The sequence below is a fragment of the Trichosurus vulpecula genome, chromosome 2 (assembly GCF_011100635.1).
Source record: "Trichosurus vulpecula isolate mTriVul1 chromosome 2, mTriVul1.pri, whole genome shotgun sequence".
NCBI classification, from domain to species: Eukaryota; Metazoa; Chordata; class Mammalia; order Diprotodontia; family Phalangeridae; genus Trichosurus; species Trichosurus vulpecula.
Genome location: NC_050574.1, coordinates 459,016,587 through 459,030,342, shown reverse-complemented (window position 1 = coordinate 459,030,342; position 13,756 = coordinate 459,016,587). Strand labels below are relative to the sequence as shown.

General features: G+C 38.3%; 1 protein-coding gene across 3 annotated transcripts in view; it reads left to right on the top strand.

Annotated features, from left to right (window-relative positions):
• The window catches only part of TAB3 (TGF-beta activated kinase 1 (MAP3K7) binding protein 3), a 90,865-nt gene extending 77,317 nt beyond the window's left edge, over positions 1–13,548 (top strand). For 2 of the 3 annotated variants that reach the window (XM_036744551.1, XM_036744552.1), the window contains exons 7-9: positions 2,489–2,590; positions 7,959–8,069; positions 9,193–13,548. In XM_036744551.1, coding sequence (XP_036600446.1) covers positions 2,489–2,590; positions 7,959–8,069; positions 9,193–9,341 — 362 coding nt within the window. In that variant the 3' untranslated portion in view covers positions 9,342–13,548. The remainder of the gene's footprint in view (positions 1–2,488; positions 2,591–7,958; positions 8,070–9,192) is intronic. The other variant, XM_036744553.1, reaches the window with a different exon arrangement.
• The last annotated feature ends 208 nt before the right edge of the window (positions 13,549–13,756 follow it).

The window sequence follows — 13,756 nt, the reverse complement described above, 5'->3', positions numbered from 1 at the left end:
AATTTCCAATTATTTGCCACTACAAAAAGAGCTGCTATAAATTTTTTTGTACGTAGAGGTCCTTTTCTGTCCTTTTTCTTTTTTTTTAAACCTTTTTGGGAAACAGATCTAGTAGTGGTATTGCTAGGTCAAAAGTTATACATGGTTTTATAGCCCTTTGGACCTAGTTCTAAATTGCTCTCCAGAATGATTGCATCAGTTCACCCTCATGCATTAGTGTCCCGATTTTACCACATCCCTTCTAACATTTCTCATTTTTCTTTTCTGTCACATTAGCCAATTTGATAGGTGTCAGGTGGTGCTTCAGAATTGTTTTAATTTGCATTTCTCGTAGGGCAAGATAAATTTCTACGCCCCATTGCCTGTGTATCTTATTTTTTAATTGCATGCAAAAACTTTTTTTTGTTTGTTTTTGAACATCTGATTTTAAAACTTTGAGTTCCAAATTCTCTCCCCTCTTCCCTTCCCACCCACCCTCCCTAAGAAGTCGAGCAATTCAACCTAGGCCACATGTGTATCATTATGTATAACCCTTCCATAATACTCATGTTGTGAAAGGCTAACTACATTTTGCTCCTTCCCAACCCATCCCGCTTTATTGAATTTTCTCCCTTGACCCTGTCCCCTTTCCAAAGTGTTTGTTTTTGATTACCTTCACCCCCATCTGCCCTCCCCTCCATCATCCCCCCCCTTTTATTTTTTTTTCTTCCTCCCTCTTCTTTCCTGTGGGGTAAGATACACAACTGAGTATGTATGGTATTCCATCCTCAGGCCAAATCTGATGAGCGCAAGGTTCACTCATTCCCCCCTCACCTGCCCTCTCCCCTCCTCCCACAGAACTGCTTCCTCTTGCCACCTTTATGTGAGATAATCCACCCCATTCTATCTCTCCCTATCTCCCTCTCTCAGTATGCATTTCTCTAATCAGTAGTGATTTAGAACATTTTTATATGACTATAGATAGCTTTAATTTCTTCATCTGAAAACTGCCTGTTCGTATCCTTTGACCATTTATCAATTGGGGAACGACTTGTGTTCTTATAAATTTGACTCCGTTTTTTATATATTTGAGAAGCGAAGCATTTATCAGAGAAACTTGCAATAAAATTCCCCCCTTCCCTTTTTTCTGCTTTCCTTCTAATCTTGGCTTCATTGGTTTTGTTTGTGCAAAAACTTTTTTATTTAATGAAATCAAAATTATCCATTTTACATCCTGAATACTTTCTGTCTCTTGTTTGCTCATAAATTCTAACCTCCATACATCTGACAGATAAACCATTCCATGCTGCCCTGATTTGCACATGATATTATCTTTTTATGTCTAAATCATGTATCTATTTTTCACTTATCTTGGTATACAGTGTGAGATGTTAGTCTATACCTAGTTTCTGCCAAGCTGCTTTCTAGTTTTCCCAGCAGTTTTTATCAAATAGTGAGTTCTTTTCCCAAAAGCTTGAATCTTTGGGTTTATCAAACACTAGATTACTAGAGTTGTTTACTACTGTGTAGTTGTTGTTCAGTCATATCCATAGTTTCTGACTTTTCATGACCCCATTTGGGGTTTCCTTGGCAAAGATACTGGCGTGGTTAGCCATTTCCTTCTGTTCATTTTATAGATGAGGAAACTGAGGCAAATGGGGTCACATAGCTAGTAAGTGACTGAGGCAGGATTCGAACTCAGGAAGATGAATCTTCCTACCTCCAGGCCTGGCACTATAGCCATTGAGCCACCTAGCTGCTCACTGTGTATTGTGTTCCTGATCTGTTCTACTGATCTACCAGTCTGCGTGTTGGCCTGTACTAGATTGTTTCCTTGACTTCTGTTTTATAGTATAGTTTGAGGTCTGGTGCAGCTAAGCCACCTTCCGTCACATTTTTTCATTGGTTCCCTTGATATTCTTGACACTTTGTTTTTCCAGTTGAATTTTCTTATTTTTTCTAGCTGTTTTCTAGAGTACTTTTTTGGTAGTTTAATTGGTATAGTCAGTAAATTAATTTAGGTAGATAAGTCTTAATATCATACTTGTTGATCTTCACAGTACTCTGCCTTGCTGCTGGTAGTCCAGCATGCCTGGAGTGCTTTCTTCCCTATCATCTACCTTGTAGAATCCTTGGCTTCCTTTGAGATTCTCTCAAGTACTATTTCTTAAATCGTAAAAGGTCTTTTCTAGTCCTCACGATTGCTAATGCCTTCCTCAGTGAGAGTGCTTTCCATCTTGTCTGTATTATCATTTCTGTATGTATTGTCTCCCCCATTAGAATGTAATTTCCTTGAGGTTAGGGACTTTTGCTTTGTCTTTGTGTCTCTAACACTTAACTCAGTGCTTGGTGCATAATAAGCGCTTAGTAAATACTTGTTGATTTATTAGATAAATAGAACTAACATAGATAAAAAAAAATTAGAGAGTAACTTAGTACAAGATGATTGTTCCAGAATTTAATCCTCTAGGTAATGTTCTGTTCTGGGGTTCTAATTTGTTCTGTGCAGAGACTTCAGATCCCTGTGCAACAGAGAGAAAAGCCAGAAGAATCAGTGTGACCTCCAAAGTACAGTTGGATCCCCTTGATTCCCAGGCCACTACTGCTGATGGTGAGTATCTTCATGCAAATTATCACAATATAAAATTTCATGAAAATGATATCCCTAGGTTTAACTTTTAAAATTTAGCCATTTAAAAGTATAGTCTAGATCCCAGGCTCCGTCTAGTGCAGCACCTGCCGCTGCCACCGCCGAGGTGTTGATGCCCAAGAAGAACCAAATTGCCATCTCTGAACTCCTTTTTAAGGAGGGAGTAATGGTAGCCAAGAAGAAAGTCCACATGCCAAAGCACTCCAAGCTGGCAGACAAGAATGTGCCCAGTTTCCATTTCATGAAGGCCACGCAGTCTCTAAAGTCTCATGGCTATGTTAAGGAGCAGTTCGCATGGAGGCATTTCTACTGGTACCTCACCAATGAGGGCATTCAGTACCTCCAGGATTATCTTCACCTGCCCCCTGAGATTGTGCCTTCCACACTCCACAGAAGTCGTCCTGAGACAGGAAGGCCAAGGCCCAAAGGTCTGGAGGGTGAGCGATCTGCCCGGCTTACTTGTGGTGAAGCTGACAGACACATAAGGCAAAGTGCTGCTCCCCCTGGTGCTGACGAGAAGGCTGAGGCTGGGGCTGGATCAGCAACAGAATTCCAATTTAGAGGTGGATTTGGTCGTGGACGTGGTCAACCTCCTCAATAAAAGCTGTAGAGATATATTTCTTATTGAATAAAATTTGGGAAAAATAAAAGTATAATCTACTTTGAAATACTATAGCTTTATGAAAGTAGAACTACTCTAGTTTTCCTTTAAGTAGATTTAGATAATTTTATATATGGATGCTTTTTGTTTTCACTTTGGTTTGTGTTTGAACATTCATACTTTGTTGCTTGTGCTTCTCCAATGCCATACCCTGTTAGGAAGTTATCCTAGATTTCCCAAGGTTGCCCCAATAGAGTGTTAGCTGTGGCAGGTTTTACGTCAAGGTGAAAGACTGTAAGAAAAGAAAGGCTATAAGAAAAATCATTCCATAGGATATTTGGTCATCTCTTCGTACATGCTCATGAGGAGAATGAACAAAAAGACCCCCTTCAAGTAATTACAGCTAATTTGTTGCAGAGGATGAGAGAGAAACTCTAGGACGGATTCATCAAAATCCCCCAAAGCTGTCAGGGACATACATTGTCATTTGTTGTGATAGTATGGAAATCTGTGGTTTAAAAGATTGTTGGATAGCATGTTTTAGTGTTAAGAAACAGATGAAGCCAAAGGATAGCAGGCTACTTGGAAACCTCAGGAAGAAAGCTGGAGGGTACTGCACCCAGCAAGTGCCAAACAATGTCATTAAAAATGAAATTGGTGTATTCAGTTAGATAACAAATGACTGAATTATTTTTGAATCAGATATCCATAGGCTTTTGGACAGTTGGCTAGGTAGGAACAGCAAAGGTCAAGAGTCAAGAACAAATCTAAGAAAGAGAAAGAAGAGTCCTGGGAGGATTGGGTTAAGTTAGAGATTTCCTAGGGGCAGTTGTCTGTTCATCACACCAAAATAATAAAAATGAAAGTCCCCAAAATACAGAAAACTCAGCAAAAACAAGAAGAAGATATGTGAAAGACTCTGAAAAAAAGGTAATTATTACTGAAAAAAATAACTGAACACCAACTCAGTACTTTCTTCCACACTAGGGCTGTCCTATAACTCTAAATTTTAGGCATTTAGCATTTTTTAGAGTTCATGCCTTAGCAGAGTCTCAGTATAACTCAGCATAAGATGAGTTGAGGCCCAGGAATCAAGTCACCCCTAAGGTTTAAGAAAAAAATGGGATAGCTGTGGAACCATAGGGAACTTTGGGGACTAGAGTGAAGGGGGAAAGAGACCAGAAATACAGCACTAATTAAAGTTAGCTAGTACGGCAAAAGAGGAAATAGGAAACCAGTAGAGGGAGTGATGAAAAGAGAGGGGAGAGACCCAAGTTCCCAGATCACTTCTGGGCTCCATTCTGAGGGATACTCTTGAGACACCCTCACAACTTGCCTCCAGTTGCTACGCTGGGGACAGTAGAGCCCAGAAGAATGGGACTAGTAAAGATGGAGAATAAGCCCAAATTTTGGTTATCTCCCTGAAGTAATGTACCAACTAGAGACCTTCCTCTTTGAGGAGAACAGACCTCTTCCATCTCTGTTGGTCTGAGACAACAAGCAACAAGGACAAGAGAAAGGGCACAAAAATATGAGTCTCACTGTGTTAATTCCATTGCTCCATGAACTCTAGTGGCTTCCAGTTGCCTTTATTAGCTACTAGTTCATTTTTGTCTTAACCTTTTAAAATTGATGTCTTTGTGTAGGTTTTATGATGTGCATAAAAGCACAATAGTACATGTGTATAATTTATAAATTGTTTTGCACATATAGAGGGGCACTCATTTATTTATTACTGTTAAGGTTACACAATCAAAAATTTGGAGACCACTACCATAATAAAAATTTGCCATAAAGAGAAATTGAGACACAGAGTTCTGAGCGTGATTGGTTTGTTAGCAAGGCTAGCAATTGCCAATAAATGGGATCCAAGGCTCCTCATCAACCAGGGATGCATCTAAATAGCTAGGACAGCTCTTTTCTGCAGGTGAAAAGGTAGGTTATGTAGGATACCAGAAATTGTCCAATGATAGAAATTATGTAAATTAAACTAAGACTCTAATTGGTTTAATGCAAAGGTGGAGGGTAGGCTTACCTTTGGCTTGACTGAGAGGATTTCCAGGACCCATGGTGATAGGAAAAAAAGTAGGTTTGACTAACATCCTCTGGAAATTCTCATGGTGGGCAAACCTCCTATGACCGGCTTCACTCACATCCCTCCATGGTCAGCAGAAGCTCACAGATTTTGAACTGTGGTCATTCTGTGGCTCATAGGAATAGGGAAGTTAAACTCTTACAGACTCTACCACTAAAGCCTGTACAATCAAGGCCAGATCTGATCCATGGGTAGTAAAACTGATTAGGTATAATTCCCAATTAATAATAAATACAAAACAAAGTGGGGTATCAGTTTTCAGTTTCACAGTTTTAGAATTTGGCATGCAGGATGGGCAGACTGTTTGATTAATCTGTAAATATATGTCTCTTGGGCAGATGAACAGGCGACCTGACTTGGTTAGAAGAAGAAAATGAACTGCTTTTCCACTTTTTACTTCCAGCAGTCCTAAGATGCTCCTTAACACAAAAACTGTTTTCTCAATTATCCCGTCAGCAAGCATTTGTTAAGTTCTTGCTATACAAATACAAAGAATAATATTGTCCCTGTTCTCAAGGAGCATACATTCCAACAAGGAAGATACCAAGTTCATATGTTAGTACATATGGAATAAATACAAACAGATGTAAGGAAGTTAACGGAAGGTAGGGAGAAAGGGCATTAGTTAGCAGTTGGGGATATCAGGAAAGATAATGTAGACGATGCTATTTGAACTGCATCTTAAAGGAAGAGAGGGGTTCTGTGAGGTGGAGGTAATGAAGACATATATTCCAGACATAAGGAACGTTGGCCAATGCAAAGGCACAAAGACAGGAGATAAAGAGTTACAGGAATAGAGAGGAATGGAGAAGGCTAACAGTCAATCAGCTAGAATTTATTAAGTATCTATGATGTGCCTGGCACTGGGCTAAGATCTGATGATATAAAGGGGCCAGGTTGTGAAGAACTTTGGAAACCAAACAGGATTTTATATTTGATCCTGGAGGTAATAGGGAGCTACTAGAGTTTATTGAATAGTGATATGATCAGACTTACTTTTTAGGAAAATTGCTTTGACAGCTGAGTGGAGGATGGAGTGGACTGAGGAGAGGCTTGAGGTAGGGATACTAACTAGAAGGCTATTTTGGTAGTCCAGGCACGAGATGATGAGGGCCTGCACCAGGGTCATTTCATTGTCAGGAGGGAAGGAACACCAGTGATGATTTTGGTATTTTCTGTTGGAATTTGAGCTGTCAGATTGGATCTTTCCAGGTGTCTACGCCTTAGAGAGACATTACAGTCCAGGGTCTGGTCCTTAGCTGTGCAGTTCCAGTTTTACAGTTTACCATAGATGATCAGGGCTGGGAAGGATAATCAAAGAAAGTTATATTTTATTGTAGTTACTTCCTGCCGCCTAAATTTCATTAAAAAGCTGTGTCAAAAGCAGAGTGCCAGGTTCCTACAGATGACTTATCCATTGTGTATTCATCTTTGTACGTTCAGTTTCCATAAATGCTGAGGTATCACTTCATCCCCATCAAACTGGCATAGGTTATAAAAGATGGAAAAAATCAGTATGAAAAGGACAATGAGAAGTCAGGGATATTAATTCACTACTGAACAGGCTAGGAACTGGTCCATCCATTCAGGAAAATAATTTGGAGTGAAGGAACAAACAATACTACGTCATTCATATTCTCTTGATTGTAAGAAGAGACTGTATGTTCAAAAATACTCATCGCAGCACTATTTATAATAAAACTATGGGAAAAGCATTCATTATACATCTGTGTACAATTTTTTAATTAATTCCCCAAATTGTAGATAGACGTATAATGAAATACTGTTGCACCATGAGGAACAAGGAATAGGAAGAATTCAGAGAAACTTCAGAGGATTTATGTGAAGAGCTTCAGGGTTCAGAAAGGAGGGCCTGAAAACAGGAAATGTGATTACAACAAAGAAAATCAAGACAGCGTGGAAAGGCAACAAAATGCAAGGCAAATAAAATGAATGGACAACATCGATACCAAATCACCGATGTAGCCCACAATCTTCGTCTAAAAAAGGTAAATGACAGAAGTGGAAAGGGATCCATGGTAGCCGTTCTGATCATTTTTTTTATAAAGGTCAGTTTGCTTTTCAGGAAATGTACCTAAATGTAGTGAGTTGGTATGTGAGTGTGTTGGAATGTTTATGTCAAAACAAAATATACCAATAACTTTTTTAAAGATTCTTTTACAGAGGGTGACATTTCCTGACCCCCCCCCCCCGCCGGTTATAGAATGCTCATTATTTGCAGGCCTCTGGCTTTCTCCCCACTTTTAAGAATATTTACAAATGGAAACGCAGTAATCATAAATCGTTGGTGTAGAGACTTATTGAGCACCTACTTGTAGCGCCAATGCGATACCCACAGCCACTGCTATGAATGTGCCGGTATAGTTCTGAATCGCAAAATATAACAGACTCTCCATATGGAAGACAGAACCAAAACATTTATCCAAACACCAGAAAGCCAAATCCATCATAGCAACAAAGAAATCTATGCACATTAACAATGCAAGGGGCACCGTCATCCTCAAGCCTTCCCTCTGTCAGCCTTCCCACAGACAAAACTTCCTTAAGCAAAATCACTCCCTGGCTCTCCCTCACAACTGCTGCTCTCACTGACTGCCTCCTCCCTCTCCAAGCTGCAGCTCCCATGGGCTCCCTCCCAGCTCTGACTCACACCAACTTCCTGTTCCATCCACGGCCAGCTCCTCCCACTGCAGGCTCATGTGACTCAGACAGATCTTCAAACGGTATTATCATTACATTACCACAATAATTATACAAGTGTAACATGTAATAGTGCTTTGCCGTCTATAGAGTGCTTTCATCATACATTTTAGTGTAAGGCAGGGGGAAAAGTACAGGCTATCAAATAGATTCCTAAAAATAGAACATTGTTCTGTTAGGACACCTGGCTTCAGATACCGCTTCTGATGATCACTAGCTCTCCAGATACGTCGCTTGTCTTCCCTGGGCCTTAGAGTTTCTGCGTCTATAAAATGAATGGGTCAGACTTGATGGCTTCTGAGTTCCCTTCTTGCTCTAGAACTGAGATCCTTTTTCAGTTGAGCTTAAGAAGTTTGTGAGAAATGATGTTTAATTAGTATTTGTCTTTATTTGATAGCTTAGGAGATTGCAGCTCCAGGGAGGTGTGATGTAACCAAGAGCTAGAGCAAGGGTCCTACTCCTCTCATTCCGATCCAGATCTCCTCCTAATGTCACACTTGTGCTAGATTCTGCAAGGGGTCTCGGAAAGCCTGGTACCCGCCCTATGCTTAAGGATTTGTAGTCATAGTGAAGACAAGCCTTATTTGGACTTTGACACATACAGAATTTACATGCATCAAACTATACAGTAAGAATAGAAATCAGATGTTTAATTATGTGGAATTGAGTCTGCTTTATTGAAGTTCAAAGTTGAGGAAAATTCGGTGTGGGAAAAGACATTGTACCTAAGGATAGATATTTTAAAAGAGAAAATTTTTTATAATTAGAAATGCAGTGGGGTGTTTTTTCCATTATTTCTCCCACTTTGATCAGTATTCTCAGCTGTCAAAGATATCTGAAGTATCAGTTCATGTCCATCAAATTAGCAAAGATAGTAAAATATGGGCAAAATGTAACATTAGGGTGAACTTGAAACATAATTGATTAGCTAACAGTATATTTTTTAGGTATTCATTTCCATCTCCTAACAAGGGGGTAAAAGTGGTTTTAGAAAAGTAAAAGGAGGTGTGCACAAATTCTTAGCTTTTTCCCTCTGTAAAAACCTACCACATAATTGCTCTCTGGTTCCATGTGTGCATCGCTCCCGGCATAGCAGTTTTTGCTGTAACTAGGAAAAGGTCTACTCTTTTGCCTTTTTTCCCCCAGAACATCCAAACAACTCCAAACAGACTCCAAGGACCCAGCCACAAGATGAAGAGTTTGAGGGGGCTCCATGGAATTGTAAGAGTTGCACCTTTCTGAATCACCCAGCGTTAAATCGCTGTGAGCAGTGTGAGATGCCGCGGTACACTTGAATCAAGAAGAGACTGTTGAGGCTGAGAGTGAAATTCTGAGCACCCACAGAGGAAAAGGAATCCTGGCGACTCCTTCAGACCATCTGACCAGTCTTTTCCTTTCCAATTTCCCAAAGGGAAGGAGATTTGAAATAGTATCCACTTGTCTACCACACTAAAGAAAAAAATGAGGGGGATGTTTTTCTTTCTTAACCACATTGTGTGCTATGTTGAAGGGATACTTGAAACCAGGAAAGGATTCACTCCTCAAAGAATGTATACAGGAAAGCCAAGAGCTGCTCCTGTTTAATCCCTATGGCTATATTTACTGCTCAGTGGCCCTTATTTCTTAAACTTAGAACTTTGAGTCACAGTGCATCCTGTTACAGTTATCCAGACAAACTGTGACACTCTAGCACAGACTCACCTGATCACAGCGTGCTGGAAAAGAACGCTTCCATGCTCTGCCACATTGTATCCTGCTGAAAAAAGAAGTCAGGAAAAGGCAACCAGATTATTTTATGTGCAGAGTAATCAGAGGGTGTTTGTAATTGCTGCTTTTTTCAGGGGTAATTTCAATCTCTACACACACACGCACACATACACACATGTCAGGACATAGGCATGAGCCTTATATTACTGAGGGTACAATCAGAGGTGGTAAAATCCCTTTTGCCTGTACAGCATTCATTAAGCTGTATCAACATTGGTAACTAACAGAGACCTAATTATGCCACATAATGGATAAAAAAAGTTACTGCATGCTTTTATTAGGCTGTTGTGTTTTTACAGCTAACAAGTCCCCATAAAGTCTGCTTTTAAATGTGACACTCATCAGACTGTGCTTTGCTAATAGTACAGTGAATGGATGCCAAATGCAGACCAGTTCCAGATTCCGTTTGGAATACTTGAGCTCAGCTGTGGTTATGTATGAGAAGTGTTGGCACCCTGTTACTTAGGCCTTTTCTCAGCTTCCAATTTTGTGAAGAATTCATGATGTTTACAGCACAGACAGTACTTTGTGCCACAATCCTGATTTAGCTCAAATGTAATCAATATTAGCTATAAAGGTTTATTTGCACATTGTTAATAAACCAGCGTGTTGGAAATTGCACATGGCTAATCTTGTAAAGTTGTCCATTGCATTTTGGGGAAATAAAGGGACGAAGGGCTGGTCAGGAAATGTTATTAGTAGAATGAGGAATGCAGAGGATTTTCAAACTAAATCCAACTAGCATAGCTATGGCGTTGATACCCTTTATTCAAAGGTAATATTAATCATTCATGTAATCTAAATAGCTATATTAAAGCACTCCATGTTTATGAAACTACAACTTTGGAGTGTAGGTAAATGAATGTAAGGTAAAGGTAAATATGACAGACTAAGATATCACCACTGATGGAAAATTAGGTATAAGGGATTATCCGTTTCATTAGTATAATTTAAAGAAGAAATATTTTCTCTCCCACTGATGCCATTTTCCTACTTTGCTCAGAACAGGATTCTGCAGTCTTTGCTATACTGATGAATCAAGACAGCAGTAAAGTTAGTAGGTCTGCCATTGCTAAAGAGACGCCAGTTGTACCACTCTTATTAGAAGATCAGTCTCTGGCAGATCTTGAAAAGCAAGCTGCACTAATAAATGTAACAAAACCAAAGGCATCAGAGCTCTTAATAGTTTTCTATCAATGACCCAATCAAAGTCCATCAAAATTCTAATGATTTCATACTCCAACACAACCTCACCGATATTTTTCTCATGTGGAAGAATACCTAAAATGCATCAGTTTGTCTCACAGAATAAACATTTTAGCGTATAATTGTTGAATCACACTGATTAAAAACCACAGCTATGGCAAAACTGAAAATAGTGGTGAGAAAGCAGATTAGCTTAAAAAAACACATTATTGACAACACTTTTTCAAAAGGTTCTGTAACACTGGTATCTGTTAATCTTGTGTTTTCAGCAGTCACATACCAGCCCTATTGTTTCTATACACCAATGCCTTTGCCTTCCTATGCTTTCACATCTGTTTATTGATGGTCAGCCCTTTTTAAAAATAATATTTTAGGGGGAAAATACTGCTTGGTGTCACTCTAGCTAAAAACTTACCAATAATGTATGCTGTCATTCTAGAGTGGCAGCAACCAAATTGACCTTTATCAGTTATTCAGCTGAGAATGGAAATAGCATGTTTGAAAATATTTTGATATTTTATTAAGACCCTATAAAATCAGCTTTTAGAAAATTCTGCATGAAATGCATCAAAGTAAATAAGTTGTTACCATACAGTAGATGCATGGTTTCTGGTACTGGTGATATTTCTAGTCGATCATAGGTTTCACCTGCCAGGGGAAATGAAAAAAAAAAGATGTCCTTGGATAGTTAATTAGGGTGAATATAAAAGAAATAGAAGTTAATTTTAAGAGATTTTGTGTGTGCTACTTTTCTGGCTGTGCAAGAGATATACCAGTTTAGATTGTCATTATTTTTTTAAAAAGTGAAACTTTGCCACTGATAGACTAGATATGCTTAAATATTTAGTGTATAAAGAATGTGTGCCTGTGTCCAGTTCAAGCATTAAAATCACCAAAATTTAAGAAGTGGGCAATGCCTTTCAAAATTAGAATCTAGTAATATTGGCATAGATAGACAGTGGCATATAATTGAAAATTACATTAACTCCAGTCCAGCCTAGGAGACAATATGCTCAATGCTGTTTTGGTCAGTCAATGTCCTTCTGGTTTCTAATAACAGCATTTCTGTTAGCATGCTACTAGGTTGATACAGATGGTAATGTACACAGTAGAACAAACTTTTATGACATTTCACTATGCTGATAAACTTTTTTTTAAAGTTATATTTAACTGTCTTAAATTATGGAATAGTTCTCTAAAGTTTTAATTGAGAATAGAGGAGCCAAAGTCCTTCCAAGCACCCTAAAATGCATTGAACTGATATTGTTAACTCTGTTTGGTGGCAGAGTTAGAGGGCTGGGGAGGGACAGGGGAGGGACTGGTTGATAAAGGAAGCTGAGGAAAATGCATTTGTAAAACAAGTAGTCTTAGAGCTACAGATTAATGATGGTAGGGAGAGGAGTGGTGCTACTATGTTTGTGTATTTTCCCACAAAATGATAGGTGTGATGAGCAGTGTAATATTTTTAAAGAGCTGGTCTCAATCTTAGTACTTTTTGATTACGATAAAAAAGAAATCAATGTCTCAGTAAACTTTGTTAATTGCTTTATGTCACAGGTATCTGGATCTCATATCCAGTCTTTCTGTGGCAAGTTATATATAGGATTTTGAAAGCAAATCATAAATTCCTTTTGAAATTAATATGAATAAGGAAAGCAAAAAGGTAAAGATTATGTTTAAATGTATAGAAAAATTGATCTTAAAAAAAAAGTCAGTGGTACACCCTGGAATGTGAAAATGTCTTTTCCTAATTAAAAGTTCAGTTATTTTAGTTTTACCAGTGTTAATGAAATGAGTTCATGCCACAGGGATTCTCTCTCTCTCTCTCACACACACTCACACACACACACATACACACACACACATGCACACACACACACACATATACACACACACGCACACACATATACACATACATATACATACATATATATCTGCAGAAAACCAGAAGTAAAAAGTGTACTTTGCAAAAATGGAATAATTGGGCACTGACTGTTGCATCACTACTGTATCTTATGGAAAGAGTAAACAGTATTTTCCTATTTTTAATTTCGATGGCATTTTCCACATTCACCAGAGGTACATTTTCAGTATTATTTACATCTTCAAATATTTAATACATGTAGACTTTGCATGACTTGAGCCTTCAAAGGTCAATGGGATTATGACATTAGTTAATTTTGATTTTTCAAAGCCATGGAAAGTTTTTTTTAAAAGCTGAGCATTTCTAAATTTTTATTTATAATGATACCAATAATGTACCTAATCCATATTTCCCTATTGTAACAGGATTGATCACAGTTTTTTTTTTCATTAAAAAAGCAAGAGCTTAATAAATCTTGTAAATATGGTGTCTCTATTTTAGATTTCCGTGTACGCTGTGAATGAAATTATTTTGAGATGAAATTGTACAAAGGCATTAAAAGGCTATGCATGCATCGTACCTCCAACCAGTACATATTCGGAGAGTTGCAGATTCCTGCAAAATAAATTAATAAACTAAGAAAACACTACATTCTGTATCTCTTTCTGTGTGGAGTTGAATATGACTAAGTGCAAATTATTTTTAGGTTCAGGATCTATATTTTTATTCTGAAGAGCACTCTAACCCACTAATATACTCTTAATTGCAAAAGAAAAAAATCAACACAACTGTCAGTATATTTTAAGTTCATTGCTGTTTTTTTTAAAAATCTAGTAAGCATGTAAAAATAGGTTTGCATGACAGTGGAAAGTT